Genomic DNA, 16,035 nt, shown 5'->3' on the forward strand with positions numbered 1-16,035 from the left:
TGACCTGGGAGATCGTAAAAATCTCCACCCTTTACCCGCCAGGCGCCGTCACCGTGATTCGAACCCGGGACCCTCAGATTGACAGTCCAACGCTTTAACCATTCAGCTATTGCGCCCGTCTGTGAAAGGGTAATCCATGATCAGTTGTAATATTAGTCCGTGATTGCTGTGACTGTATATCTGATCGGCAGGGACTGTGTACCTGTTTGGAAAGGTGTGGATTGAGTCAGCCAAAGCACACGTCAGCTGCTGCGTCACGGTCAAGAACATTGAGCGCAAAATTTACATTCTGCCACGTCCCACTGTAAGTGAAAAAAAGTCCAGTGTTCCTTCGTTGTATGGAAAACATTGATATATCATGAGGTTTGTTTGATTCGTTGAGTTTGATCATTATTTTAGTACTTGCTGTTTTATCATATTGATATTCATTATCAAATAAGTCCATTGTGTGCAGCTAAAGTTTTGCAGGCTGGTTTTTTTTTTTTTTTTCATTTTATTATATTATTTTTTTTAATTATATAATCCTCAATTAGAACATTCAGCAATCTACTGCACGATTAATTTCAGACTTTCTGCAGTTAGGGTGAAAATGGCTTGTCCTTTAACAGATGTTTGACTGTTTGTGTCCCCTCATGATGAAAATGGGTGAAGTGCATTTGTTAGTCTCTCCAGCTGTTTCCAGGCTTGTTGGTTTTCATTGGCCAGTCAGTGCATGTTACAAAACACACAAGGAAAATAGTTTTCTGAGATAACTTGCTGTTTTACACTGAGATGACTTGGTGTTCGACACTGAGATTACTTGATGTTTTACACTGAGATGACTTGGTGTTCGACACTGAGATTACTTGATGTTTTACACTGAGATGACTTGGTGTTCGACACTGAGATTACTTGATGTTTTTCACTGAGATGACTTGGTGCTTTACATCAAGATGGCTTGGTGTTTTACACTGAGATGGCTTGGTGTTTTACACTGAGACAGCTTGGTGTTTTACACTGAGATGACTTGGTGTTTTACACTGAGACGGCTTGGTGTTTTACACCGAGATGACTTGGTGCTTTACACTGAGATGACTTGTTAGTGACTGTTTTGTACTGTGATGACTTGGTAGTGACTTTCATGTTGAGATGTGAGTGTTTTATGCTGAAATGACTCGTTTGTGTGTGTTTTACTCTGAGGTGACTTGGTAGTGTGTGTTTTACACTGAGATGGCTTGGTAGTGTGTGTTTTACACTGAGATGACTTGGTAATGTGTGTTTTACACTGAGATGACTTGGTAATGTGTGTTTTACCCTGAGATGACTTGATAGTGTGTGTTTTACACTGGGTTGACTTGGTAATGTGTGTTTTACTCTGAGGTGACTTGGTAGTGTGTGTTTTACACTGAGATGACTTGGTAGTGTGTGTTTTACTCTGAGATGACTTGGTAATGTGTGTTTTACACTGAGATGGCTTGGTAGTGTGTGTTTTACACTGAGATGACTTGGTAATGTGTGTTTTACCCTGAGATGACTTGATAGTGTGTGTTTTACACTGGGTTGACTTGGTAATGTGTGTTTTACTCTGAGGTGACTTGGTAGTGTGTGTTTTACCCTGAGATGACTTGATAGTGTGTGTTTTACACTGAGATGACTTGGTAATGTGTGTTTTACCCTGAGATGACTTGATAGTATGTGTTTTACACTGGGTTGACTTGGTAATGTGTGTTTTACACTGAGATGACTTGATAGTGTGTGTTTTACACTGGGTTGACTTGTTAATGTGTGTTTTAATCTGAGGTGACTTGGTAGTGTGTGTTTTACACTGAGATGACTTGGTAATGTGTGTTTTACACTGAGATGACTTGGTAATGTGTGTTTTACCCTGAGATGACTTGATAGTGTTTGTTTTACACTGGGTTGACTTGGTAATGTGTGTTTTACTCTGAGGTGACTTGGTAGTGTGTTTTTTACTCTTGAGATGGCTTGGTAGTGTGTGCTTTACTCTGAGATGACTTGGTAGTGTGTGTTTTACACTGAGATGACTTGATAGTGTGTGTTTTACACTGAGGTGACTTGGTAGTGTGTGTTTTACTCTGAGATGACTTGGTAGTGTGTGTTTTACACTGAGATGACTTGGTAGTGTGTGTTTTACACTGAGATGACTTGGTAATGTGTGTTTTACCCTGAGATGACTTGATAGTGTGTGTTTTACACTGGGTTGACTTGGTAATGTGTGTTTTACTCTGAGGTGACTTGGTAGTGTGTTTTTTACTCTTGAGATGGCTTGGTAGTGTGTGCTTTACTCTGAGATGACTTTGTAGTGTGTGTTTTACACTGAGGTGACTTGGTAGTGTGTGTTTTACTCTGAGGTGACTTGGTAGTGTGTGTTTTACACCGAGGTGACTTAGTAGTATACTTGGATGACTTGGTAAAAAATATCTGATACTGAGATGACTTGGTAGTAAGCATGTCGTGCGTAGATAACTTGGCAGTCAGTGATGCGCGGTGGCAGTAGTTGTGGTGCGGTGGTGGTCGCAGAAGATGGATGTGAAGAACCAAGTGAGCACGGACGAACCAGTGACCATGATGGACGTCTATCAGGAGTTCAACACCACCGTCTCTGAAAAGCACAGGATCTCCAAGTTCAAGTCTAAGGTGGGTTTCTGGCGCTGCCTTTGGTTTGTACACATCAGGTTCCTGAGATCCACAGGCATGAGATGCTGAAGGTCCCAGGCTGCGGGTGTTCGTGTTGTAAGTGTGTATTCTGATAATTGAAGTCTTAGTCCCAGGCTGCAGGTGTTTGTGTTGTGTGTATTCTGACGATTGAAGTCTTAGTCCCAGGCTGCAGGTGTTCGTGTTGTAAGTGTGTATTCTGATGATTGAAGTCTTAGTCCCAGGCTGCAGGCGTTTGTGTTGTAAGTGTGTATTCTAAGGATTGAAGTCTTGACCTAACTACATTAGTGGACATGTTTTGGGACATGAATATATTTGAGTGTGTGTGTGTGTGTGTTTGACTCACTTGTGTAAACAAAGTGAGTCTATGTTTTAACCCGGTGTTCGGTTGTCTGTGTGTTTGTGTGTCCGTGGTAAACTTTAACATTGCCATTTTCTCTGCAAATACTTTGTCAGTTGACACCAGATTAGGCATAAAAATAGGAAAAATTCAGTTCTTTCCATGTCAGTTGACACCAGATTAGGCATAAAAATAGGAAAAATTCAGTTCTTTCCAGTCATCTTGTTTAAAACAATATTGCACCTCTGGGATGGGCACAAAAATTTAAAAAAAGAAGAAGCCAAATTTGGTGTCAACTGACAAAGTATTTGCAGAGAAAATGGCAATGTTAAAGTTTACCATGGACACACAAACACACACACACACACACACACACACAACCGAACACCGGGTTTTGTTGTTTTTTTGTTTTTATCCCGGATTTTCTTTTGTTGACCACCGTTTTATTTCGTATATGAATTCATTATAACAATTCAGAATAGATGGAAAAGAAAAGGAGAAAAAAAAAGGAAAGAAAAAAATTCCGAATACAGTGAACATTAACAATAACAGATGTAAGTCATTATACTTATACATAGTCCATTACACAATCAACTCAGAACGAGACAGTAACCAAGACCAGTACCCAGAATTCCATAATTGTGTCATTGTAATCAGTAGCGATTATGGAATAAATCGCCTATACAAGAAAAAGCCTACAACTTTTCATTTACTGATTCAGGGGATGTGGGGGGGGGGGAAGAAAAAGAAAAAAAAAAGGACTCAAGACAGTAACATGGAAGGAAGTTGTACAAATTATACAATAACGTGTACGAAAGTTAAAATCAGTCATAAAGACAGTCAGGTGGTCAACCTGGTAGACAGGCAGGCAGACAGACACACACACAGAGTGTGTATTTTAATGAATGAAATCTTAACTACATTCATGGACGCATTTTAGTTCTCGGATATCATATTTGAGTGCATAATTTATATGTGAATGAAGTCTTGAACTTACTACATTTATGGATATGTTTTCTTCAGTTTAACGTCTATTTACTATAAGTGTTTTTAGATGGAAAGGAGTAAAGTAGTGTATAAAGGAAAGGGAATGCATGTGAATATTAGTGTTAAAAAAAGAAAAGAAAAAAAAGTTCATGTTATGTATCAGAGGAAAAGTATATTATAAGAAAAAGTCTAAAGAGGTTGTGGTGTGTATTGAATGAGTTGTCATGGGAAGGAGAATATGTATATGCATATCAACAAGTATTAACCTACAACAATGTAAATATGAATAACAGTATTAAATATAATACATCAAAGGAGGATACCAACTGGACTGGAGTTTAAAATTTCTGAAAACATTCTATGGATATGTTTCAGTACTTGGATGCATGATATTTTGTCACTAGCTACTTTAGGAGTCGGAGATGGGAGACCAAGAAATGTAAATTGGAAGGTTCAGGTTCAGCTTCAGATATGATTTTAGTTTCAGAGGCTTCGACCAGATGGTCCACCGTACAGTTTTTGACTCACTTGTGTAAACAAAGTGAGTCTATGTTTTAACCCGGTGTTCGGTTGTCTGTGTGTGTCTGTGTGTCCGTGGTAAACTTTAACGTTGCCATTTTCTCTGCAAATACTTTGTCAGTTGACACCAAATTAGGCATAAAAATAGGAAAAATTCAGTTCTTTCCAGTCATCTTGTTTAAAACAATATTGCACCTCTGGGAACGGCACAAAGCCTAATTATATGCAAACTGCATTTACTGTTATATTTATATTTTTTGTATTCTCTAAACTTGGCACTTTGATCTGATATTCTGATCCAACAACAAGAGCAGTCATTATTATCATTTTTTGTTCAAACAGGAACTTCTTTTGCTGAGCATGGAAGTTTATTTATTTTGCAAACGTTTTGGTGCAGATAGTAAAGAAGGGAAATTACTCTGTAATTAATGCTGGGGGACTTAATTTGCTTTAAACTGATCTTTCTCATCTTAAACATTACATTTTGAAATTATACTCAATACATAAAAAGCCTCGATTTTTTAATATTTTTTTTTAAGTGTATCACAAGTGAGTCTTGAAGGCCTTGCCTCTCTTGTTATACTATGATTTGTTGAAACAGAAAAGAAAATAATTCCATAAACATATCTTCTTTTTCATTGCAGTATTAGCTGATTATAGTAAATAGCCTGTTTTGTATTGTCAGAAGGTCCATGGTCCTGTATCCTTGAAAGAACATTTTTGGTAATTGTTTTGAGTACCAAGAAATGGATATTGGCATTAGCTACAACAGCAATTGAATCTGTTGGTGTCATTTATTGACAAACACTAGTGATTTGCACAAACAGCGTAAGAATAATGAATTTATTTTGTGTCATTTATTCGGAAACAGATATTATTTCTATGAACAGTGTAAAAGAAATAAATTATGTTGTATTATTTATTCAGAAACTCAAATTATATGTATGAACAATGTAAGATAGATGAATTTATTTTGTGTCGTTTATTCATGAACACAGATTATTTCTATGAACAATGTAAAACAAATTCTTTTGCGTTATTTATTCAGAAACACAAATTATTTGTATGAACAGTGTAAAATAAATCAACCATCCAGTCAAAGATTGTCATTTCTTCTTCTTCTTCCACAGAAAGGGACCAAGAAATATGCTTTCGAAAAAAGCGAGGTGCCCTCTGAATCTGACTACCTTGAGGTACACTATGCGGTAAGTAGTTTTTTTGTGTCATTGTGTGGTTCAGAGAAAGTCGCTGTTGTTCTGGGTGGAGGAGATACTTTTAATCTCGGTAACAGAACCTGGTGGGTAAGCGGCAGAGATTTTTCCGATCTCCCAGGTCAACATATGTGCAGACCTGCTAGTGCCTGAACCCCTTTTGTGTATATAAGCACGCACAAGATCAAATACGCACGTTGAAGATACTGTAATCCATGTCAGCGTTCAGTGGGTTATGGAAACAAGAACATACCCAGCATGCACACCCCCAAAAGCGGAGTATGGCTGCCTTCATGGTGGGGTAAAAACAGGTCATGCACGTAGAAGCCCACTCATGTACATACAAGTGAACATGGGAGTTGCAGCCCATGAATGAAGAAGGAAAATAAGTATTACTTTTTGACATTGGAGATTGCTGTGTGAAGTTTCGGTTGATGTTCCAGGGGAGAGCTTGTCAATGCAGTTTTTTTCCCCCCACCCTTTTGTGTTCTGTCTGTTATTTTACTGTCAAAGTGGATTCTTCCTTTCGTGGAAATTATAGCAGTGTTCTTGAAAATTTTATTGGACTTAAATGAAAATTATGTACGCTAAAAAGTGTACTTTATCTGCTGTCATTTTATACGCTTTTTCTTAAATGAAGCTTGGCCCCTCCAAAAAAAAACAACAAAAAAACCAGCAGGTGAATTGGAAATGAAAAATTAGAAATAAGAAAGCGTTAAATGAATAACTAGATGAATGAGAATGAATTAAGTGATGGATGAATGAGTAAATAAACAAATGATGATGATAAGAAAGAATGGAGAAAGAATACAATTTAACTCTTGCACCACCATGTTTCTGTGTGAAAAAACGCTCCCCAGCACCAAGTATTTTAGGTATCTCTCAGTCACAGGCTTTGGTTCATGTCAGACGGGCGCCATAGCCAAATGGTTAAAGCGTTGGACTTTTGATCTGAGGGTCCCGGGTTCGAATCACGGTGACGGTGCCTGGTGGGTAAAGGGTGGAGATTTTTACGATCTCCCAGGTCAACATATGTGCAGACCTGCCAGTGCCTGAACCCCCTTCGTGTGTATACGCAAGCATAAGATCAAATATGCACGTTAAAGATCCTGTAATCCATGTCAGCGTTCGGCGGGTTATGGAAACAAGGACATACCCAGCATGCACACCCCCGAAAGCGGAGTATGGCTGCCTACATGGCGGGGTAAAAACGGTCATACACGTAAAAAGCCCACTCGCGTATATACGAGTGAACGTGGGAGTTGAAGCCCACGAACGCAGAAGAAGAAGAAGAAGAGGTTCATGTCAGAACAACACAATGAACCTTTTCACTTCAGACTCGGTCAAGGGTCAAAGGTTAGTCATTGTTCTAGTGGCAGGAAACTGGCTGCAGCTGTCAAGCTTTTTATATATGATTGTCAGTCGTGTCCGACTATGACCATCAGAACAGCAGAGGAGGTAACTGCTGTTCCGACTATTTGGGCTAGAATTTGATTATAGTGGAGAGTGTCTTGCCCAAGTTACATCCCCACTCTCTCTGCCAAGAGGGTTTTAGGACAGTTGGTGTTGGGGTGGTTCCCAAAGGCCAACTAGCCCACAAGGCTGCAGCACTAAGAGCCAGTGCAATTTTGCCTCCTAGTTTGAGAGTCATAGTCCTTCACAAAAGACTAAGCTGTAAATGATTTCCCATTGACTGGAGAAACCATTGATCAGAGAGCTCTCACTTTGCTGTTGGCCCAAATGTAAACTTATGTCAATCTGTGATATAAGGTGAGTGTTGGGCAAATGGTCTTATCGCCATGACCTGTCGATGTTGACTAATGTCGCCAATGGCCGTCTTCTTCTTCTTCTTTTTCGTTCGTGGGCTGCAACTCCCACCTTCATTTGTATCATGTACACTAGTGGGCTTTTACGTGTATGCCCGTTTTTTACCCCGCCATGTAGGCAGCCATACTCCGTTTTTGGGGGGGTGCATACTGGGTATATCCTTGTTTCCATAACCCACCGAACGCTGACACGGATTACAGGATCTTTAACATGCGTATTTGATCTTCTGCTTGCATATACACACGAAAGGGGTTCAGGAACTAGCAGGTCTGCACATGTTGACCTGGGAGATTGGAAAAATCTCCACCCTTTACCCACCAGGCACCGTTACTGTGATTCGAACCCGGGACCCCCAGATTGAAAGTCCAACACTTTAACCATTCGGCTATTGCGCCTGTCAAGCCTATGGCAGTGAAAGAGTTAAGGGAAAAAAACCAAAAAAAAGCATTCATAAACAATGAGTTCTATTGAACTTTTTTTTCAGGCTGACTTACCAGTTCTGCCTTCAGATCTTCAAGGAGAAACCTTCAGCCACGTGTTTGGAACTCGCACCAGCAGGTACAGGATTTCCGTTTGTACCAGACTGGCACATGGGTATAGATGGGAGTTTTCAGTTCTTTACATGTGCGCACTGTCAACGAGAACTTGATGCTAAAAGATCTGCCTATTAGTATGGATGGAATTACTGTTTTTTTGCACTATTAACGAGCACATTTTGCTGGTCTAAGATCTGCCCATTAGTTTTGATCTATGAGATTTGTTGGTTATTAATGCTTTTGTACAAGCTACCAGAATTATTGATGTGGATATCGTTTTACAAAAGATAGTAATGTTTCGTACTGGTTTTCTAGATTCTACAATTGTATTTGAATATAGTCTTTTTATATAAATATTATCTCTTTTTTTTAGCGTGTGGGTGTGTGTGTGTACGTTGTAATTTTTAAAAAAAGGGAAAGTTGTAAACATGAAAAGTAATAATCCTTGTATGTGTTGCAGCTTGGAAAACCTGGTGATTGATCGCAAAATGAAAGGCCCCTGTTGGCTAGATTTGCATAATGTCCGTAAGTCATTGGGTTTATCTGTACCTTTTCAGTTTCTTTTCAATGTTTGTTCATTTGGTTAGCTAGAGTTGAGTAATTAGAGGTCAACATTCTGTCTCACACAGAATAAAGTACAAGATCAGCGCTCTGTGTTATAAATGTATTCACAAATCTGCCCCGTCCTGTCTTTGTGGCTGCCTTCACCTCTACATTCCATCTCACTGCCTACGATCGGCTTCGGATCCACTCTGTTTACGCATACCCAGATTCAAACACTCCACTGTTGGACGCCGTTCTTTCTCTGTCTCTGGACCTTGCATTTGGAATGAACTTCCTCTTTCGCTTCGTCAGGTCTCCGCACTCAGCTTTTTCCAAGTCTGGCCTTAAAACCCACCTTTTCACAAGATAGCCTCCCTCCCCTGCCTCTTCCTTGTCTTCAGTTTCTTCTCCAGTTTTAGAGTTATGCATGCGTGTGAATGACAGGTGCGAGAGTGCTTTCATTTGTCTCCGCACAAGATTCAGCGCTATATAAATTCTATCATTATTATTATCTGTTGCAGTCCGTATGCACTTTGCTGTGATTTAATCACAGAATATGGTGTGAACAAAGATGACATCAACGGATCACAAAGCATGAGGAAGTTGAAAAATTACAGTTTTATTGGTCATGAAAAGAGTGTTGGGAAGACAGGGGGGGGGGAGGGGGGGGGGGGCTGGGCTTTAATAAATATGTGGACACTTATGTATCTTAGGTTGATTACTCTTACTTTCTGTATGATGGCGCGGAAACATTTTGTATCCAGAAATCAACAAAAGACATTGCTAGGGGTAAAGTAAGATTTTTTAATTTTTAATTTTATTTTATTTTTTAGCCCTCTTCTGGTTTTTCAAAACTATGGATGTCCATTTTCTCTTTGCAGAGCCGGTGAATCCATCTATAAGTTGGTGTAAAGTGGAAGTAAGTATAGTTTTTGCCCCCCCCCACGCCTCCCACCCTCTTCTTTTCCGCAATGATTTGTTGATGATAACATTCATAACTAATAATTCACTCTGTTGCCACCATGGGTTTCCAAGTCTTGAGTGAAGGGGATGTTCCCATTGCTTTTGTTTTTATTCATTTATTTATTTTTATTTCATACCACAGCATTTATTTATTTTGCCCCCGATACCAGTCAGTGCAACTTAACAGTAAATATTATGTACATAAATGTTAGTCTCCATAACAACCATGCTGACCACAATTGTCTACATAACTGCGGAACGTATACGCAATATTCATAAACCAGCATGGACACTCCACTTGGAACCTCAGCATGATTAATTAATTAGACACATTGTTGATGCTGTTTTTTTTGTTTGTTTGTTGTTGTTTTTTTTTGTATTTTAGGGGTGCTTAGGATGGAACATTTTTTTTTTTTATGTTGCTATGCCTACTCAAGACCAGATTAAATATACAAAAATCATAAGAATATTCATTATTCAAGTACATGTTTCTACTATGGATTTGTTTTATGCCATTGTTGGGAATGAGGGTTTTATTGAAGTTGTCCAAAACTGTTAGATATATAACCGAAAAATGTTATTCTTCAAATAAATGTTTGAGCTGTAGATTTGTTCGTTACTTTTTTTTTTTTTTTTTTTTTTTTTTTGACACTGTCTGAAACTTGTCTGCTCCTTTCTCCTGCAAGGCACTGGTGACAAAGCCGGATCATGTGACAGTTCATACCTTGCCCCTTCCACCTCCCCCGCTGGTCGTCATGACGCTCAATCTACGCACACTGCCCAATCCCAAGACACATCAGAACGAGGTAAATCTCTTTGGCTTTTTGAGGCTCTACTGAAAACACAGTTTGCTCCATTGCCAAGATGCATTAGAATGAGGTAAGATTCCGTGGTTTTCTATGGCTCTTTGAAAACACAGTCTGCTCTTATAGCTTTTAGAGGCGTTTGATTGGCTAAGAGCGGACCGGGCAAGACGGCTCGTCTTTTCACTGTTAGCCGCGCGAAATTTGGCCAAGCAGAGCAGACCGATAGGCCTAGTTTGCATCAGTTTGACATGGTAAGTATATGTATCACCAAACATGGAGTATAATACAGACTCCTCCTGTCTGCTCCATTCCCAAGATGCATCAGAACGAGGTAAGATTCCGTGGTTTTCTGCGGCTCTCAGAAAACAGTCTTCTCCATTGCCAAGATGCATTAGAACGAGCTAAGATTATATGGCTCTCTGCGGCTCTCTGAAAACACAGTCTGCTCCATTCCCAAGATGCATTAGAACGAGGTAAGATTATATGGCTCTCTGCGGCTCTCTGAAAACACAGTCTGCTCCATTCCCAAGATGCATTAGAACGAGGTAAGATTATATGGTTCTCTGCGGCTCTTTGAAAACACAGTCTGCTCTTATAGCTTTTAGAGGTGTTTGATTGGCTAAGAGCAGACCGGGCAAGACGGCTCGTCTTTTCACTGTTAGCCGCGCGAAATTTGGCCAAGCAGAGCAGACCAATAGGCCTAGTTTGCATCAGTTTGACATGGTAAGTATATGTATCACCAAACATGGAGTATAATACAGACTCCTCCTGTCTGCTCCATTCCCAAGATGCATCAGAACGAGGTAAGATTCCGTGGTTTTCTGCGGCTCTCAGAAAACAGTCTTCTCCATTGCCAAGATGCATTAGAACGAGGTAAGATTCTGTGGTTTTCTGTGGCTCTCTGAAAACACAGTCTTCTCCATTCCCAAGATGCATTAGAACGAGGTAAGATTCTGTGGTTTTCTGTGGCTCTCTGAAAACAGCCTTCTCCATTCCCAAGATGCATTAGAACGAGGTAAGATTCCATGGCTCTCTTAAAACACAGTCTTCCCCATTCCCAAAGTGCATTAGAACGAAGTAAGATTCCATAGCTTTCTGCAGCTCTTTGAAAACACAGTCTTCTCCATTCCCAAGATGCATTGGAACGAGGTAAGATTCTGTGGCTCTCTGAAAACAGCCTTCTCCATTCCCAAGATGCTTTAGAACGAGCTAAGATTCCATGGCTCTCTGAAAACACAGTCTTCTCCATTGCCAAGATGCATTAGAACGAGCTAAGATTCCCTAGTTTTCTTCAGCACTGTAAAGATTGGCTTCTCCAGTTCCAAGACATACCAAAATGAGGTAAGTTTCTGTGGTTTTCTGAAAAGACAGTCTTAGCAGAAAACTTAGGAAAATACAGTCAACTGTTTCACTATCCCATGACCAATAGTGCTTCCAACTTCTGGAGAAGCTTGAGAGGAAGACCAGTATGAGGTAAGTTTCTGTGGTTCTCTGAAAAGACCGTCTTAGCAGAAAAAAACGTATGAAAATGCATAGTCAGCTGTTAAAATATTCCATTACCAATAGTGCTTCCAGTGTGTGGAGAGGCTTAACTCTCTCCATACGAACGGCGAAAGAGACGACGTTAACAGCGTTTCACCCCAATTACCATCATCAAAATATTGCAAGCGGAAGGCTTTTATACTGAAGAGGTGAATGTTGACAAAGAATACCACAATTCTGACGACGGAAACTAAAGGTTGGGTCATTGAGACACCCACTGGACATCCGAGGGGTCTGTGTAGAGGAGAAGAGAGGACTGGCCGTACTGAGTGAGTTAAGATGAAGAAATGGAGGATGGGATTAATAACCGATCTGCGCATTGGGGCAGAAACTTCCTCATGTTCAAACGGGGCATGATCATAACAGGAAATTTTCTTGTTGTATATTTAGGTGAGGACACTTCCTTTCTGAACAAGTGGGAAAGGTAAATATATGAGAATTGTTCATGAGGTAAATATATGAGAATTATTCATGAGGCGTATTGTTCAAATGGGAAGGGATTGCTAAAGCTTTAATTTTGATTTTATTTTTTTCACAGGTGGTGGGAGCAGCTGCCCTAATTCACGGTGCTTTCCACATGGACAAACCAGCTCCAAACCCCATTTATCAGCACTACTTTTCTGGTTTGTATCTTTGCCAGTGTCGTCGTCTTCTTCTTCTGCGTTTGTGGGCTGCAACTCCCACGTTCACTTGTATATATATACACGAGTGGGCTTTTACGTGTATGACCGTTTTTAACCCATCATTAAGGCAGCCATACTCCGCTTTCGGGGTGTGCATGCTGGGTATGTTCTTGTTTCCATAACCCACCAAACGCTGACATGGATTACAGGATCTTTAACGTGTGTATTTGATCTTCTGCTTGCATATACACACAAAGGGGGTTAAGGAACTAGCAGGTCTGCACATATGTTGACCTGGGAGATCGTAAAAATCTCCACCCTTTACACATCCAGTGTCTACTTTTATGGAACTTGTGCGCACTTAAGATGTTTGTAGGTCAGGAACTTGTGCGCAATTAAGATGTTTGTTTGTAGGTCAGTTTGTATTTGTATTTCTTTTTATCACAACAGATTCCTCTGTGTGAAATTCGGGCTGCTCTCCCCAGGGAGAGCGCGTCGCTACACTACAGCGCCACCCATTTTTTTGGGTATTTTTTCCTGCATGCAGTTTTATTTGTTTTTCCTATCGATGTGGATTTTTCTACAGAATTTTGCCAGGAAAACCCTTTTGTTGCTGTGGGTTCTTTTACATGCGCTAAGTGCATGCCTCATATGTTGTACGTATGTGTGTGTAGAATTATGTGCAGAATGTATTCATTGTGAGACATTCATTTATAGGCCACTCAGTTGTGTAATGTGTACTTAGAATTATGTATAGAATGCTTCGGCTGTATTAGGGTTTTGAAACTGGTTACAACTTGTGTGTTGGTATTTAATCAGGTTAAAAACTTACATCTGGGTTTTTGAAACAGATTAAATACTTACTTTTTTTTTTTTAATAGGGCACACACACACACACACACACACACACACACACACACACACACACGTTTAAATATATATGTATATTTGTTTTTAAGAAGTTAAATCTTATTTTTAGATTCCAAATTTTTTAACAGGTTGGAATTTATTTTTGGTTGTTTTTTTGTGTGTTTTTTTTTTTTTCAAGCAAGTTCAAAACTTATATTGTTTCAGTGATTTCCAAACCAAGCGACCTCATCTTCCCCTATGATTTCCGTGACCGAGTGCAAAGAGAGGTAGGTTGATGAACTGAACGGTTGTGTTGTACATGTTCCCACGGAGTCGCATACACATTGGGAGACAGAAAATAGCAAGTTCCCATGTTTCTGTCGAAGCTTTGTATTGTACAGCTCAAGGTTGCTTCACACTGGTAGCTTGCTGTTCAAGCTGCGTCTGGGCATTACTGTTTTACAGAATTTTGTGTTTTGTTTTGTGCATGACTGGCTTCACAGTTTTAAGTGGTTTTCTGTTCCACTTTCATGCTTTTTTGACTGACTTGTGTAAACAAAGTGAGTCTTACGTTTTGACCTGGTGTTCGGTTGTCTGTGTGTGTGTGTCTGTGTGTCCATGGTAAACTTTAACATTGTCATTTTCTCTGGAAATACTTTGTCTGCCAATACCAAAATTGGCTTTAACATCGTATGAAAAAAGTCTTCACATTCATATCAATAACAGGTTGTAAGTCTCCCGAATTAAGCCATATTTCTGAATCATTAACGGTTTATTTCATTGGGATGTGTTCTGAAATCGGAAAATTCTAAAAACCGCTTTCCACTGAGTTTGTTCGACTAGAAGGTAGGTTGTTTTCGAAGACGATATGACCTCGTGTTTCTTGTTCACAAGTAAAGAAAAGAAACACAAATTCTGGACAAAACACTTACAGTGATACTAACTACACCATGGACGTGTTTACTGCATATAAATATTCCAAACTGGACACTGAATTAACTGGAATAAACATAAAAGAAAGATTGACTTGGTTGTTTCTTTCAGCCCGTTGTTGACTGGTTTGTGTAGATCTCGAGATCTACCATGTGTTGCAATGTGCTTGAAGGAGATGGCTACGTCTTCTGTACTGCCGAAATAAAATGATAATCGAGATATAATAAAACACACAAAAAACATGATTTAAACAGCGTTATTACGTTCACTACAATCACATCTGTTTATCGCACAAAGAAGAAAAGGTCAATATTGCTTTAAATTACAAATTTTGTCATTTGACGTCAGACATGCCAAAGCCTTGGGGATTAGCCTTTTTGCATCAGAACTGAACATGCATGGTTTGATCCCGCTCGCATGCCCTTTAAAAAAATTTTTATTTTATTTTTCTTCCAAGCTTATCTTATATGTCATATTTAATTCAGAGCACATTTCAACAATTTTTTAAATCCCTTTTTTTTTTTTTTCTTTTTTTCTCCTCATGATTTCTTTACTGGATAAAGCGCGAAGCACAAGTGAGTCTTGAAGGCTTTGCCTCTTGTTTTGTTGTTGTTTTTCACCTGTCTTCATACAGAAATAATTTTGTCTTCTTTCTAAAGGTGTGTCATTTCAGTCAAGGTTTAATTGTAGTTTTACTTTTGACAGAATCTCTCAGTGTTGTGTGACATTTTAATTTGATGCACCTCACGACTTTAGAATATGGTGACCTGGACGCTAGTCATTCGGATAAGATTATAACCAAAGGACCCTTGTGTAGCATACACTTAGCGCACGTAAAAGAACCTGAGGCAACAAGAGGCTGTTCCTGGCAAAATATCATAGAAAAATCCACTTCAGTATATGTGTGCGCATTTGTGTGTGTACATGCGGGACTGAATGACACAGTAATTGAAAGAGAAGCGCTTCAGAGATACTCTGAAAGTCTCTCTGAAAGCGTTTGATATCAACCCTGACTCCTGGGAGGAATCTGCAATGGACCGTAACAAATGGCGCGCTGCTGTGCACAAAGACGCCAAGTTGTGCGAGGCCAACAGGACTGCTGCAGCTGTTCAGAAGAGGCAGGCCAGAAAGTCACGGGCAAACAAGCTCCCTGACAATGATATGCCTGTCTTTGTCTGCCCCAACTGTCAGCGAACATTTCGTGCGCAGATTGGACTATTCAGCCATCTGCGCACTCACAGATAGATTCATGAGCATCCCCCACCCCCCACCACCACCACCCTCCCCCTATCCCCCAGCTGGATGACAACGATGGTCATCATCGATCTCGATGGACACACACCACCAATTGAAAGAGTAGCACCTAAAGGCGGTCTTTCGTCAGCTTTTAACCTAGATAGGCAGGCTGTTATGTAGATGGCTCTGCGTTTGTAAAGCACTCCGAGCTTGGTCTCTGACCGACGGGCGCACTAGCCAAGTGGTTAAAGCGTTGGACTGTCAGTCTGAGAGTCCCAGGTTCGAATCATGGTGACTGACAGCGCCTGGTGGGTGAAGGGTGGAGATTTTTACGATCTCCCAGGTCAACATATGTGCAGACCTGCTTAGTGCCTGAACCCCCTTCGTGTGTATATGCAAGCAGAAGATCAAATACGCACGTTAAAGATCCTGTAATCCATGTCAGTGTTCGGTGGGTTATGGAAA

At 40.0% G+C, this 16,035-nt stretch overlaps 1 protein-coding gene across 1 annotated transcript in view; it reads left to right on the forward strand.

The window, feature by feature from the left end:
• Positions 1 to 16,035, forward strand: part of LOC143288993 (DNA polymerase alpha catalytic subunit-like) — a 77,640-nt gene that overhangs the window by 20,658 nt on the left and 40,947 nt on the right. Inside the window, exons 11-19 of the mRNA XM_076597734.1 lie at positions 192 to 304; positions 2,521 to 2,637; positions 5,632 to 5,706; positions 8,024 to 8,097; positions 8,536 to 8,600; positions 9,500 to 9,537; positions 10,268 to 10,387; positions 12,468 to 12,552; positions 13,627 to 13,688. Coding sequence (XP_076453849.1) covers positions 192 to 304; positions 2,521 to 2,637; positions 5,632 to 5,706; positions 8,024 to 8,097; positions 8,536 to 8,600; positions 9,500 to 9,537; positions 10,268 to 10,387; positions 12,468 to 12,552; positions 13,627 to 13,688 — 749 coding nt within the window. The remainder of the gene's footprint in view (positions 1 to 191; positions 305 to 2,520; positions 2,638 to 5,631; positions 5,707 to 8,023; positions 8,098 to 8,535; positions 8,601 to 9,499; positions 9,538 to 10,267; positions 10,388 to 12,467; positions 12,553 to 13,626; positions 13,689 to 16,035) is intronic.

Source organism: Babylonia areolata, chromosome 13 (genome assembly GCF_041734735.1).
Source record: "Babylonia areolata isolate BAREFJ2019XMU chromosome 13, ASM4173473v1, whole genome shotgun sequence".
Lineage (NCBI taxonomy): Eukaryota > Metazoa > Mollusca > Gastropoda > Neogastropoda > Buccinidae > Babylonia > Babylonia areolata.